The sequence below is a fragment of the Gigantopelta aegis genome, chromosome 6 (genome assembly GCF_016097555.1).
Source record: "Gigantopelta aegis isolate Gae_Host chromosome 6, Gae_host_genome, whole genome shotgun sequence".
NCBI classification, from domain to species: Eukaryota; Metazoa; Mollusca; class Gastropoda; order Neomphalida; family Peltospiridae; genus Gigantopelta; species Gigantopelta aegis.
In genome coordinates, this window is record NC_054704.1 from 27,037,218 (window position 1) to 27,054,169 (window position 16,952).

General features: G+C 38.6%; 1 protein-coding gene across 1 annotated transcript in view; it reads left to right on the plus strand.

Annotated features, from left to right (window-relative positions):
• Nucleotides 1-16,952, plus strand: part of LOC121374313 (inverted formin-2-like) — a 63,063-nt gene that overhangs the window by 24,677 nt on the left and 21,434 nt on the right. The window contains 1 exon segment of the mRNA XM_041501372.1: nucleotides 2,763-2,878. Coding sequence (XP_041357306.1) covers nucleotides 2,763-2,878 — 116 coding nt within the window.

Sequence of the window (16,952 nt, forward strand, 5' to 3'; positions counted from 1 at the left end):
TTTATAATGATGAAATAAAATGACATTTCAGCTACCACAAACATTGGGACGATTAGCAGCCCGAACGTTAGTATTGTGAACAAGAAAATAGATGTAGATATAATTTTAATGAATTAAAAAAAATGCCTTGTTACTCAGTCTCTTTATCGCCTCGTGGCTAGTGAGAAAGAAGAAGTTTGTTTTATTTAACGATACGGCCAGAGCACATTGATTTATTAATCATCAAACATTTGGTACTTCCAACACGGAGTCATCAGAGGAAATCCGCTAATCCTAATGGAGCAAGGGATTTTTAATGCACTTTCCCACAGACAGGAAAACACATACCACGGTCTTTGACCAGTTGTGGTGCACTGGTTAGAACGAGAAAAAAAACAATCAGTTGAATGGATCCACCAAGGTGGTTCGATCCTGCGATGTAAGCACCTCAAGAGAGCACTCAACCGACTGTGCTAAAATTAATAGTGAGAAAGAAGTCGTGCTGAAAACTGTGTGCTGTCAATCTAGGCTGGTATTGGTACTAGGATACGATCCCAGTATTGTAGGTCTACGAGTATTTACCGATATTAAGCCCGTTACCATCTATTATTAGAGTGAGGCGTGATTTAGTTATCACACCCAATTCAGTCACGGTCACGTTGACCTTTAGATCACTCTCACGTAAACACTTATTTAGCAGATAGGCATATGTCTTTAATTACACAGTGGAACACGGTTCGTGCCTGTCGGTGCAAATTTATATCTCCGTCTGACCATACCATATCTATGCATGCAAGCGCTACAAATGACGTTAAATCAGCGTGTAATTGCTGAACCATTGAACTATGCTCCATAACAAGAAAAGCACAGACGTTAAAATAAAATGGCTTTTGAAGAAAGTGAATTTTTAATTATTAATGTAAGACATTTTGAATATTAATTATTGTGAATATAAATACACGATTTAAAAAAATGTTTTTATGTGTGTTGGTGCATTTTAAATATCATTGTTATAACAACAGTGTTTAACAAAAGGTTAATTCTTGCTTTAATAGGGCGTGTGTGTGTGTGTGTGTGTGTGTGTGTGTGTGTGTGTGTGTGTGTGTGTGTGTGCTTGGTTTCCCTTTATTTTTGAAAACTTCTGTTACTAATGCTTAAAATGTGCCATTCCAGTAACAGTTGGACAAATTATTGATCCGTCTCTGACTATATCGGAAGTACACCAGTAACGGCATTAACCACGTTAATAGTCACTGGAAATATAAATACTTCCCCAATCTGATTTTCAAATATTTTCTTCATACTCAATGTAGTAAATGTGCTTTTTAATGTGTCCAAATATAGAAATATATTTAAAGCTGCACTATCGCTTCTACATTATATAACACGGTTTCTTTTCTTTCTTAATTAATCATCAGCCATTTGATGTCAAACCTTTGGTAATTCTGACACGTAGTAATCAGAGGAAACCTGCTACATTTTTCCTAATGCAGCAAGGGATCTTTTATATTCACTTTCCCACAGACAGATAAGCACATACCATGGCCTTTGTCCAGTTGTGGTGCACTGGTTGGAACGAGAAAAAGTTTGAATAATAATTAAAACACATAAACGATCAATTCACTAGATCGCCTTTTTTCGAGATAAATATGACGATTTGCTATGGTTACCAATCCGATTAATTATTTTTTGAAACCTGTAGTGTTTTCACCTAAAATAAATAATCAATTAATTCAGTTTAAAAAAAATAAAATTGGGGTGGGGTGGGGGGGGGGGGGGGGGGGGGTGGGTGGATAAAATAAATGAAATTACATAATCGTTTAAAATGTGCAAAACCAAATAATTTCGTATTTGTTGCTACCAGGAAGAATGTCGTCTGTCAAGTTGTAGCAGAATGAGAAATTAATTATTCCTTGGAGTTTACCTTGATCGTTTTTGTGACATTACTGGTTTGTGGATATAAGGTTGCACACATTGAAACTTGAGTGTAATGAGAATCAGCCGAAGTATTAAAAATGACTAGAGTACTTTCAACGAAGACAGTTTCACTTCCAACGATCGACGTGTAGTTTAGGGCGCTCTCGAAATTATTGATCATTATAAGTAATGTTTGAAGTCTGGTGAGCTTGATGGAATTAATAAAAAACAAACAAACAAACAAACAAACCGCTACCGAATGCGTGAATCAGTCGTGATTGCCGTACATATTATTAATGTAATGGTAAGCATTTATAATGTTGTACACACTGGCGTAGCCTCTTTTTTCCCCACCTTTTATATTTGCTTATCGCTCTATAGCATGACTCAAAGGCAGTGTAGTTGCCCCTCCACCCAGTTTGGGTACTCCACCTAATATAAAATCTTGACTGCGTCAGTGGTTGTACAAATAATTAATTGTAACGTCTTACTGGGCTATATGTAAAGCTAAATACAAACAAAACGTAATCACAATGTATATAGATAGATATGCCTAGACAATATTGGTCCATGACTCCTCCTTCCCGCTCTTTCTTTTTCTCTCTCTGTCTATTCCCTTTTCCATTCCCTCTCTTACCTTTCCTCATCTCTCTCTCTCTCTCTCTCTCTCTCTCTCTCTCTCTCTCTCTCTCTCTCTCTCTCTCTCTCTCTCTCTCTCTCTCTCTCTTACTATATTTAGACAGTGAAACTATGATAAGTTTGTTCACTTTTCCTTAAACTACTATTAGCATCATAAAAATCTTCATATTTTTATGTGAAATGTTTATAGCAAGTTGTTAATAGTACATGTATTTTGTATATTTCAGCTCTGGAAACCAATAACGTAATGGTTAAGATGCAGATATTCGAGTTGCTGTCTGCTTTGTGTGTTTATTCACGTGACGGCTTCTATTTGACACTTGACGCTCTGGAAAAATACAAGGTAAGTAGTGAACTGCGTAGCAAAGAAAGGTATGTTTGTTGAAAACTGAATGCTTCAAGAAGGCACTCGCTGCTGACATAATGGGCTATTCTAGAATAGCAGACTGTAAAGGGTCTTTAAAATGTATTTCCAGTATGATAGAACAGAGTACTGTCCTCAGGGGGTATTATGAATACGACATCAGACTTATGGGTGGAAGGTACTGGGTTCGGCTTCCACGTCAACTGAGGAGAGGCAAGCGTTCTGCTGGAACATAAGTTGAGTGAATCATAAATACCCCTACTAGGTGATTATGGGTTAGAAATCTTTTGAAATTGGACACTGTATTCCATGTACTTCGACAAATTTTAAACAGCAGTTCTATCATTATATATAACATTTCTAAAAATTATATATTCCTTAATTTTCAAGATTTTAGGGTACGTAATTAATTTTTACCCTGGCAGAAACCCCGAGAGGGTGTGTGTGGCATGTTCATGTAATCATATGAACAGAACAGAACAGAACTTTATTCACTCAGAACACATATGATGATGTAGTGGGTTCTTACACTATTTCTGTCCCTCTTTAAGGAGTGCTTGAGTACTGATGTATCAGAATCTTTTAAAAGTTATAGTACAGTGTATAGGATGCTTTTCGTTTGAAAGTTGACATAAAAAGACCCCTTGGTGCTTAATGGAAATGGAAAATCACTTTGAGGGCAGACGATGACGGGGTATAACAGTTTCGTTTGTTGTATAAAAATTACATCTGATAGCCGTTATTTAGCAACCTTTCTTTCGTTTGTCAGCTAATATGTATGGTAACATAATACGTTATCTGAAATAGATATAATATACTTAAAATATCCAGTTCCTCAACAGTAACGTTCATCAATAAAAAAAATTAATCCTCACTTGATACTCTAAACGAAGTATTGTGAACTGTTACCGACTTAGAACTTAAACCTGTGTTTAGTAGTCATCCAATGAATGAATGAATGTTTAACGACACCCCAGCACGAAAAATACATCGGCTATTGGGTGTCAAACTATGGTAAAAGCAGTCATCCAAGTATACATGTATAAATAAACAGGAGGAGGAAATGTTTTATTTAACGACGCACTCAACACATTTTATTTACGGTTATATGGCGTCAGACATATGGTTAAGGACCACACAGATATTGAGAGAGGAAACCCGCTGTCGCCACTTCATGGGCTACTCTTTTCGATTAGCAGCAAAGGATCTTTTATATGCACCATCCTACAGACAGGAACGAGAAATAGCCCAAATGGGCCCACCGACGGGAATCGATCCTAGATCGATCGCGCATCAGCTACGTCCCGCCCCCAATATAAATAAAACAGGCCCGTAGGAACAGGGGCCCTGATATGGCTGTGTCCCCTACTTGAAGACGAAAATCCCCCCACTCCTACGTCAAATATACGGGCCTGGTAAGTGAATATTAAATACTGAGGTAGCTTCTTAAAGGAACCGACCCTAGATTTCGAGGTACAAACCTTTCCTGTGGTGAATTTTAAGCCACTACAAACACCAAGACGACCAGGGACACGCTGGGTTTGCCAGATTTGACGAATTATGCTAGGCTAAGACTACCAACTGCCAGCACAAAGTTTGCCAAATTTCTGCTGTCACGACTTATACGACTGTCCAGTTGCTAGTCTGAGCGCTCTTACAACTCGATTCTCGTCGTACAATCCATTAGTTGTTAATCTGAGCGCACCCGTCGTAAGTCGGGAAGTGGGGGAAATTACAACGCAACCGTCGAGTTGGCCAACTTCGCCCTGACAGTTGACAGTCTGATTCTAGCATTAAGCAACACGTTGAAAATAATGTGCAATTTAATGGTGAAACAAATAAGGTGTAATAGGCGAAAATAGTTTAACACATTTGATTGCTTAACACAGACGACTGTTTATTAGCTTTGTGTCAAAAGTACAAAACGACCATCACACTGAAATATGTTTCAGATTAGGTCCGTGCGAGCTCTTTAGGGAATAAATAGGGTTTAATCTACAGAGAGAATTTTGGGCTTAATTTTAATTAGTCGTAAAATAGACAGAAATTGTCATTAAAAATCGTTTTGTGCACCATACGCAAATTTATAATTTCAGGGGGGGGGGGGGGGGGGGGCATTTTCCCGAAGATCCACTCCACATATAATATAACCATGATTATATACCTTCTCTACTCTGTTCAACCTTATTGTCATTAACGCTAGTCCCGACATCACTGTCTGCCTTAAGGCTTAAATATCGTTCATGCCAATCTATGTATAAGCCTACTAGGGGTGTTTAACATGTTTAACACGTATACATTATCCTTCATTCTAGCAGCGTATAAAACAGGTTTAAATGACAGCATAGATTATTCTAAACTTTAATAATAATTTAACGAAAATCTACACCACTAGTACTGGTGCATGTAAGGTATTTAAGTGGTATTTATTTTCATTTAAAAAGTTAAAAACCATCTAGAGTAGGGGGCAGATGTAGGAAATATTTTGTAGTGGGTGGGTGGACTAACGTTTAAATGACACAGGAACTAACTCATCAAAAGGACTTCCCAATGAAAAAAAAAATCATAAAAGAGGAAAGAAAAAGGGTATTTGAATAGTTTAGTGTGGACGGTCCCCTGCCCCCCCCCCCCCCCTCGTTCTCCGCCTCTGAGAGTTAGGGACGTTTTCTGTGTACAAAAATAGCGTCGCTTAAACAGAAACATCGTTACTGGAAACCATTTTTTTATTTTATTTATTTATTTATTTATTTTTGATGCGTCCTTTTTTCCATGCTATGCGCCCGCAGTGCGACAACGTGACGCCGCTCGAAAAACACCCGCATGAAAACAGGCGTATAAGTACAGGTCTATACAGGTTTATGTAAAAACTTAACTCCATAAATCTAAAAAGAGAATAAAATAACAATACTAGTATTCATATGAATATTATTGTGCAAGGCCTTTCTTTCATGAGCCATAATTTGGCACAAGTCAAAACTTCAAAAATATCAATGCTGTCCGATTTCTTCAGCTGAATATCAGTGTTTTACACTTTGTATTATTTGTATCCATATAATATCAGCAATGCAACCGTTTTAAAAGTTTACTTTTTATTTGCATACATACATATGTTCATTTATTTGTGTGTTACAACTGATAGTCAATGTTTTTTGCTCGTGTCAGGATGTCTTTAAACATCCAACCATCCATTTAAAAGCAATCTTGTGGATGAATACTATCAGTTTGATTACAGTTCCCCGTTTGTTTATGTCTCTTCCTTTTTGTTTGTATGTATGTATGTATGTCTGTCTGTCTTTCTTCACCTACCTTTCTTCTATGTCCGTCTCTCTCTCTCTCTCTCTCTCTCTCTCTCTCTCTCTCTCTCTCTCTCTCTCTCTCTCTCTCTCTCTCACACACACACACACACATATATACACACACGCACACAGAGAAACACGCACGCACACACGCACACACCACACATTGTAATATTTTGTTTTTTCTTCTGGAGAATAGCGTATTGGCACAATCCATTTAAAGCGAGTCTCAACATTGAATTATGAACTCTGCACGCTTCCAACAATCTCACCATAACTGGGAGACACATTCTCATTTTGCACCAACCTCGCTGTGTCCGATACCGTGTACATACTCTGGACCTTTATTTGCTGCGGAACAGTGTGTCGTTCTTCCCGTTTGTCCGCCAGGTAGCAGCACCCGCAGCATGCTACGATCACGAAGATGAGAGACAGTGGGAAAATGACGAATACCCCCACCCAAAACATTACACGGGGATGACAGTGTGATCCAAAATCTCTTTCAAGTATACTGTTGTCGGGTATATCAACAACGATATCCTGGTCAGAGTCATACTCCAACAAGAACGAACAGTTGGTTGCTCTGAGGCACCACTGAGTTGCCTTGGTAACGTCAAGGATAGTTCGGTTTAGGGTAACGGAGACTCCAAAGTATGTGGTCTTGTAAACGTAAAGAGGGTCATTTCGTGCCATAGCAATGTAATACGTTGCCGTATCGGTGACTAGGTATTCCAGATTAGCCGATAGACCTTGATAGCAAAACTGGTCCTCTTGAATAGTGACAGAATCTACGAAGCATGTCTTGCACCTTTGATTATCTTTCCATTCATTCCACGAGTCGCCTCCCTTGAAAACAAATATCCCGACTAGCACATTGTCGGATACACTAATTTGTTTTTTACAACCACGTGCCGAAATTTTTGATCCAGCAAATAAATGCATTGCTTGATACTTATACCTAGTGCCTGAATACAGATCGGTGTAATTATTTAAATGTATTTTTCTGTTGACGCGATCAGTGGCGGCTTTGTGAGGAATCAGATACACGTCTGCTTCTAGAAATGGATCAACCTCGTAACCGCTGCATAGCCGGGTTGAGAAGTCTTTGACGGTGTCTCTGATGCCGACGATGTCGCCACGGTGGAAGGTGTAGTACTTGTACGTTTTAAGATACCTCTGCATGAGCAGAAGACAAATCCCAAATATGAATATAACAAAGACGACGGCGAATGAAAGGAAAGCGGCGAGCACCCCTTTCTTTGGAGTCTTCACAGCGGTGATGCCTAGTGGTGTAGCTGTGCCAGACATGACTCTGAAGTAAAACAAAGATTGTTGTCATTTTGTTCTGACGTCATAGCGACCAGTAATCATTAGTAAGAAAGAAATAAAATAAAGAAAACGGCTGAAAGATCTAAGTATTTATTTATTCTTGTTAGGGTGCTGTTTCAAATACAGTCAAATGTCGTTATCTGGATGTTGAAGGGTCTGACTCAACAAGCTCGAGATATCGGTGATCGAGGTAGTATCAGTTGGTGAAAATCGTGCTATAGCATTATTTGTCGAATTCGAGATAGGCCTGTCCTGGCATTTCGAGATTACATATTGATTATATTTGTCAATAGTAATAATTAGATTGGTTTTTTAAATCTACTGAAGGATCTAAGAAGTTATTTATCTTTGTTAGTGTTCTGTTTCAAATACAGTTAACCGGTATCTCGTCATTATTTCTGTTTAGATATAACATTCATTTAAACGGCTAAAGAGTTCATAAAACCAAATTATGTACTATTTTTAATTTGCAGGTACTAAGTCGATGATTATTTGCGGATTGCTAAAGTTATAGTTATTTATAGACATATTTTGTTGGAAACTGCCCTGTGCAACTTTTATACAGTCCCTTTAAATAGCATTGTCCTTTTTCTAGACCACAGTACGAGCTCTACAAACATAGAGGAAACCGCAATCTAATTAAAATTAGCTCCACTATTACATGTGGATCTAACACCAGCCAGTTGGAGCTCATGTCCACCAATCAAAACCTTACTTGCAGAATCCTGCCAGTGATTTAAAACTAACAACACTGCGTAGTCCCCAATGTCCAGGTAACATTTCGTCTGTAAATAATAATTTAAATATTGACCAATCTCACTTCGCCTTTTATAACGTTATTTGGGAGCATACAAATTCTAAAAATATCGGGCGAGTCTATTTTAGTGGCCGCAGTACTGCGAACCATACTAATACGTACGGGGTGGGTGGGTTATCAGTCTTCAATTTTACATTAAAAATTATTTATTTATTTATTAAAAAAACTAACTAAATCAGTCTTCAGTTTTACATTACAAATTATTTATTTTATAAAATAAAACATGTTTTAAGGCATTCGTAATTCACACGAAACATGTCGTATACCCTCAGAATAATTCGGAATGTTTTCAAATTATTTTTAAATCACTGGCAGGATTCTGCAAGTAAGGTTTTGATTGGTGGACATGAGCTCCAACTGGCTGGTGTTAGATCCACATGTAATAGTGGAGATAATTTTAATTAGAATGAGGAAACCGGAGATGGACAGAAGAAGTCATACCAGATTAATATTGTGAAGAAAATGTTATGAATAATTATGTTTTCATTTTACAATTTTTAATAATAATAATAATAATAATAATAATAATAGTAATAGTAGTAGTAGTAGTAGTAGTAGTAGTAGTAGTAGTAGTAGTAGTAGTAGTAATTTGTCATTTTATTAAATTAATTTGTCAGTTATTAATCCAACGATTATTATTTACAATTTCGTCTATGAAAAATTAACTTTTGTATTTATTTAGTTTAATTTAATATAATAAAATAAAAGGTAAACGGTAAAATCTGCAACACAATAAAATACAATGCAATGCAAAGCAATACAGATCTTAACTATTATATAAAACCTGTTTTTAAAATACGAACCGGTATATATGTGGTCTTTTTCTTTCTGCTGATTAAGATTAATATTAACCCTTGGTTATTCAGCAAATCATCAGTTAACCGTATAAGTACTAGTAGGAGGTGTGAGATACCCGTTTATATATGAGACAATACGTTGGACGTTCACCGATGTTTGGGTCACATGCTCCGCGTTATCTCATGGTGTTTGTATTAGTCGTTATCAGGTGATAATGATCACGCATAAATTATGAAATACGCCTTACTGCATATTAATGAATCAGCGTCGATAAAGCACTGGTTTGATTCCCAACTTGGCAGACAGTGCGCAACTTATAGAAGAAGATAATTATGCTGATTTCTCTCATTTCTGAGAATGACACCACCCCACCTGTCTGAAATGCCCATTTTAATTACTTTTCTTTTGCTACGGTGCAGGCCCGTACGCGGGGGTGGGGTACGATGTGAGTAGGCACCACACCCCCACACCACACACCCATGTACCAAAGGTTCACATTTCTTTCTATACAATTCTGATAACGTTACGTTAACGGGTTTTTTCTTTCTTTGTTTCTTAGCCATTGTTGGTCCCATCACGCGCGGGCGCGCATACACACACACAACACACACACACACACACACAAGAGATGAAGAGAGAGAGAGAGAGCGACGGAGGAGAGAGCGAGGTAGAGACGAAGAGGAGATACACGGGACACACATACACACACACACACACACACACAGAGAGAGAGAGAGAGAGGACGCACACACACACATACGAGAGGATGAAGACACACACACACAAGTATGAACTACACAGAGACAGACACAGGACAGGAGAGACACGCACACACACAGAGAGAGAGAGACACACATGAACAGGACAAAGACAGAGACTTCCATGAGAGACAGAGGAGACACACACACAGACAACCTATGGAGGGAGAAAGGAGATGACACACATGAGGAAACACACAGACAGATGAGAGAGACACGCACAGACAGAGAGAGACACCACACACACACACACACACCAGGAGCCACAGACACACACATACACAGAGAGACTCACACACAGAGGCGCATAGAGACAGAGGACACACACACACACACACCCACACATAGAGAGACACACACAACACACACACACACACAGACACAGAGAGACACAGACGGGACAGAGACACACACACAGAGGGACAGAGAGAGATTCACATTCACACATACCGAGACACACATACACGAGGACAGACCCACAGACACACACACACCGAACAGACAGACACGCACAGAGAGAGAGAGAGAGACACACACAGACACAGAGAGAGAGACACACAGAACAGACACAGAGCGGACACACACAGACACACAGAGACACACACACACACACACACATACACAGAGACAAACACAGAGACTCACACAGACACACAGCATAGAGAGAGAGAGACACACACACACACACACACACACAGAGACACACACACACAAGACACAGAGAGAGACACACACAGAGACACAGACTCACACACACACATACGCATATAGAGAGAGAGACACACACACACACACAAAGAGAAACACACAGACAGACACATAGAGAGACACACACAGACACAGAGAGAGAGACACACACACACACACACAGAGAGAGAGAGAGAGAGAGAGAGAGAGAGAGAGAGAGAGAGAGAGAGAGAGAGAGAGAGAGAGAGAGAGAGAGAGAGAGACATTCCTGTCTGTGGGAAAGCGCATATAAAAGATCCCTTGCTGCATTAGAAAAAATGTAGCAGGTTTCCTCTGATGACTACGAGTCAGAATTACGAAATGTTTGACATCCAATAGCCGATGATTAATTAATCAATGTGCTCCAGTGGTGTCGTTAAACAAAACAAACTTTCTTATATTCCGCTCCGTATATGGAAGAGGTTATTTTCTTATACATGTAGTTTAGTCCAGAATGTATGTGAAGAGTCACGGCGATCTTATGGTTATTCCTTAACCTTTATATCCCTGTGATCGTTTCCTATCCAAAACACACATAAGAATTCCACGACTTACTGATTCTCACAACGAGACCAGCACAGATTAATTCGTCACGACTGTATATTTTTATAGGGTTTCCCAGAATACAGGCAGATGTGTTTTACGGACTGACATCTGCAGCAGTAGACTAACACCTTTACCGTATTGCTAAGTATACACATACACTATTAATTGGGTAAAACGCAAAATAAAAACAACTTTTTTCTGTGGAAACAAAGGAGTAGCCTATTATGCGGGAAGCCGGTTTCTTCTGTCATATGTTTCCTAATAATGCCATCGTTAAAAACAGATACTTCTTTTGTATTAAAGACCTTTTTCGACAGATAGGAACGTAAAAGTGAAGACGTATACATGATAGAATAACACGTGTGTGGAAAAGGAAACGAAAATATAATTAATGATACATTAGCACATTTTATTAGCCTCTATTTTAGTATGTAACATGTACTAATTGCAGCACTTAGTCTGGAGAATGAGAGAACAAGCCCGCTGCCATCCCATAAACTACAGAATTAAATACGTTTTTTTTTTCTACAGACGACAGGATAACTTATACCACAGCCTTTGATATAAGACTCATGAAACAATGGTTACAAGGACAGATAACACAGGTCCACTAGATATTGAGATCGCATATTTATTATATAACATTTAGTGAAATATCTTAAAATATCAGTGAAATAAAAGTGTTATCAGTCACTCAGTGACGATAACACATTTTAGAGTGAACATTTCACTATTTCACTCTAAAATGTGTTATCGTCACTGTAGAAAGTGTTATCTTCACTGTAAGAAAGCTGGAACTATTTTGCTGCTGGCATTTTAAAAATAAAGATAAATTGCCAAAAGTTATATAATAAATAGAAAATTTCATGTTTTTTGTCAAATATGATTTATATCTCATCTCGTGAAGTTTGCAATCATATCACACTCGTTACGCAAGCGCGACTCGTGAGATGTGATTGCAAACTTCATTCGATGAGATATAAATCATATTTGACAAAAAACCTCTACCATTAGGTCAGGTCATAGATTAAAGGGACATTCCCGAGTTTGCTGCAATGTTTAAGATGTTGTCGACTAACAGAGACTTTTTAACGATTGTAATTACATATCAAATATATTTTCCTGCATATCATATTAGTGGCTGTATATTAAACGTGTTTCTCATCGTTCTAATATTTGTACTAGCGTAAATTTCATTGTATTTCCTAAAATATCTTTTTTCGTACGTACGAAATTATTTGTAGACAAAATCCAGTTTGGGCTTCTTACAAATATTAAGACGAACAGAAACACATTGAATATACAGACTCTGATATTCTAAACAAGAAAATATTTTTAATATGTAAGTTTAATCGTAGAACTATTTTATTAGTCGGAAACATCTTACAATGTAGCAAACTCAGGAATGTCCCTTTAACGTGCACTTTCAGAGCAATCTGTTGTAGCGCACGCTTGTCTACCATTTGCTACACCTCGCTCTTATACATTCGACGTGTTCAAGAAGTCGAGCGCTCGTGAACAATTTGACTGGTACCATTGTTTTCTTTCAAATCACATTCGCCTAACAATAAGCTAGTAAACCAGTCTAGCGTGCGAACGCGATGACTCGCCATCCTGAACAGGCCACTGGTGAAGCAAGAGAATGATATACACAACCTATCATTACCTTGGTGTTACTGCTAGAAGAAATATACTCGTGGAAATAAAAACCTCATTAGTGTGAAGATTCCCTTTCTTCTTTTACTGGTATGGCTTCTTCTCCCTATGATTCGGAACAGAAGTATACCTGAGAAGAAAGATTTTCTGAATTCTTTTAATTCTTGGCGAACCGCCGACTCTTCTACAACGAAGTCGTAAACATCATCCCAGCCAGTAGAAATATTCTCCATAAAGATATTTACAGATTATCAGTTAGGAGATAAGCAAACGGATGCAGAATATTTCTAAAAATAAACTTAAAAAGGAGGCACCTACCTTAGTCCAAAGTGGGCTACACTAACATCATACCATCATACCAAGATATTACTCATTCCCAACAAAAAACAACAAGATTAAGTACAATTATACATTTGTTATTCGCTAAAGGGGGCATTTTAAAATATGTGGTGTGTCACCCTTAGGCCAAGCCAGAACATATTTCTAAAGATAAACTTAAAAAGGAAGCAGCTACCTTAGTCCAAAGTGAGAATGAATGAATGAATGAATGAATGTTTAACGACACCCCAGCACGAAAAATACATCGGCTATTGGGTGTCAAACTATGGTAATGCAAATAAATAAAGTGATGATCAACATCAATGTAAAAATTCAAGACAAACAAAAACAGTGTAAAGAACTGTGCAAAAACACAAATATCACAGAATTTTACGGATACTGAATTTTACTCAAAACTTACATTTTGTGCTGTATTGGCCATTCTCAAAGAGAATGTTACACCCCTGCACCACGGTGAGGTTACAGCACACGCAGGGATAGTCCAAAGTGAGCTACACTAACATGCAACATTTATTTGACAGTCAAATTCCAGAAGCTTCTATCATACCAAGATATTACTCATTTCCAACAAAACACAACAACTTCAAGTACAATTATACATTTGTTATTCGCTAAAGGGGGCATTTTAAAATCTGTGGTGTGTCACCCTTAGGCCAAGCCAGAACATGAGGGTGCTTTATGAGTGGTTGGGCGGGATGTAGCCCAGTGGTAAAGCGCTCGCTTGATGCGCGGTCGGTTTCGGATCGATCCCCATCAGTGGCCCTATTGGGCTATTTCTCGTTCCAGCCAGTGCACCACGACTGGTATATCAAAGGTCGTGGTATGTGCTGTCCTGTCTGTGGGATGGTGCATATAAAATATCCCTTGCTGCATTAGGGAAAATGTAGCGGGTTTCCTCTCTAAGACTATATGTCAGAATTACCAAATGCTTGGGATCCAATAGCCGATGATTAAACAACTAATGTGCTCCAGTGGTGTCGTTAAACAAATCAAACCTTTTTTATGTGTGGTTGTTATATAAGGCTTTGCTCCATGCAACGTTGATGAAAAGTGGACTTCATTTTGTTCATGTCTTTACAACTGTCCTACCGGCCTCGGTGGCGTCGTGGTTAGGCCATCGGTCTACAGGCTGGTAGGTACTGGGTTCGGATCCTAGTCGAGGCATGGGATTTTTAATCCAGATACCGACTCCAAACCATGAGTGAGTGCTCCGCAAGGCTCAATGGGTAGGTGTAAACCACTTGCACCGACCAGTGATCCATAACTGGTTCAACAAAGGCCATGGTTTGTGCTATCCTGCCTGTGGGAAGCGCAAATAAAAGATCCCTTTCTGCCTGTCGTAAAAGAGTAGCCTATGTGGCGACTGCGGGTTCCCTCTAAAAAACAGTGTCAGAATGACCATATGTTTGACGTCCAATAGCCGTGTAATCAATGTGCTCTAATGGCGTCGTTAAATAAAACAAACTTTACTCTCTTTTTTACAACTGTCCAACACAACGACTTAAGTATAGGTGATTTCCCATTAACCTAATGCCTATAAATTGCCTTTGAAATCAAATTGAACTTCCTAGTTCAAGATTTATCAAATTTCGTTCTGGCGCCGACGGGATCGAAGTAATAAATGTCAACTGAAGTTAGCGTGTCGTTAGGTTACATAAATTTCTTACACATAGTGTAAAACATTCAGTTCTACACATTTCGGTGAAAATAAGGATAGAATCAGCAATATGGTTTCATGATACTCTTATTAAGGAACTAACATAATTATATAAGTGTCACGCGCGTAGGAAGGTGCCAAAAAGTGTGTGTGTGTGTGGGGGGGGGGGGGGGGGGGGGCACACACATATAAATACATGTATAAATATTTAAAAATCATCGCTGCTGCTACAAAGTCTCCCCTCCCCCCTCTCCCGCTTCCTACGCTAGTGAGTGTATTTCACGTCTGTAGAAGTGTAGGCTATTTCTATTCCGATGTGTGCGACCTGAATTTTGGTCAGTAATAAAATAATTATAATACAGCAAATCTCCAGGGAAATTGGTAACCTTTAGTAATGTTAATTATATATGCCTTTGTGTACAATGGGTTGTTTATATAATTTTCATGTTTTAACCTTCCGTTTGTTTTCTATTCCTTTCTTTTCTGTTTGGGCATTATTTTGTTGAAGGTACGGGATCTAGCTCAGTCGGTAGGGCGCTCGTCTGGGGTGCTCGCGTCGTAGGATCGAACACATCAGGGGACCCATTCTGTAATTGGGTTTTTTCCCGTCCCAACCAGTGCACCACAATTGGTACATCAAAGTCCGTGTTATGTGCTGTCCTCTCTGTGGGTAAATGCTTATAAATGGTCCCTTGTTACTAATAGGGGCCGGGACGTAGGCCAGTGGTAAAACACACGCTTAATGCGCGGTCGGTTTAGGATCGATCCCCGTCGGTGGGACCACTGGGCTATTTCTCGCTCCAGCCAGTGCACCATGACTGGTATATCAAAGGCCGTGGTATGTGCTATTCTGTCTGTGGGATGGTGCATATTAAAGCAATCTAATTAAAATTAGCTCCACTATTACATGTGGATCTAACAGCAGCCCGTTGGATCTCATGTCCAGTTGACCTTTCATTCGACCAATCAAAACTTTGAAAACATTCGGAATTATGCCGAGTGTATACGAAATGATTCGGGTGAATTACGACTACGTAAAACTTGCCTTACGGTGTTTTGTGAATTGGGCCCTAATAAACAAACAAACAGACATGTAGACAGAGATAAAATGAACAGTTGATAGATTCAATTGTGTATGTTTTGTTTAACGACACCACAAGAGTACATTTTGGATGTCAAACGTTTGGTAATTTTCACATATAGTCTTAGAGAGGAAACCTGCTACATTTTTTCCATTAGTAGCAAGGGATCTTTTATATGCACCATCCCACAGACAGGATAGCACATACCATGACCTTTGATATACCAGTCGTGGTCCACTGACTGGAAATAGATGATAGATTCAGTGTGTTTCTGGTCGTCCCGGTGTTTATGTAACTTCAAACTACATTTTAGCTAAATGGAACAGGCACGTTCCTCTGAAACTACGGATAGAAGCTTTAATAGGAATTCATTTCAATCTCTGTTTATCAGCTACAGACAGACAGACATAATGACAGACAGTATAAACAGAGACGTGGTAAAAAGAATCAAAGTAAGAAAAGGGAAGTACGTTTAATGAGAAGTAAAGAAGAGAACCATCTCTGGCAGACAATTTAAAAGAAATACTATTTATTACTTATTACGACTAATGCCAATAAAAACACTAAGCAGTTAGTTTAATTTGATCTGCGTTTGCTTTATTACAGTTCGATTACAGTAATATTATATGAGTGTTTAGCTCATACTATATCACAGGGATATAAATGAAATGAATACAGTACATGTTCTATAATTGGAAGCTGGAGATGTGAAATCATGATCACGAGTTAACGGTGTATTGCACGTGTGTGTACGGTTTTGAAACGATACGTGAAACTGTATTTACAGCAGATGTGCATAAAATTAGAATTTGATGTACGATTTTACAAACAGCTATTAAAATAAACAAACAAACATAAATAAGTAAATAAATAAATAAAGCTAAGTAAGCAAATAAGTACGTTAGTAAGCAAATATAGTACGCTGTTCTGGGGATTAAGCTCTGTTGAGGACAGACATTAATGGTTAGTGTAAGAGACGTCGGTGTAGTAGTAAAACGCCTTCCTATTCACCTGTACATTTACTCTGATAAACGAACTTGGCACTTGCC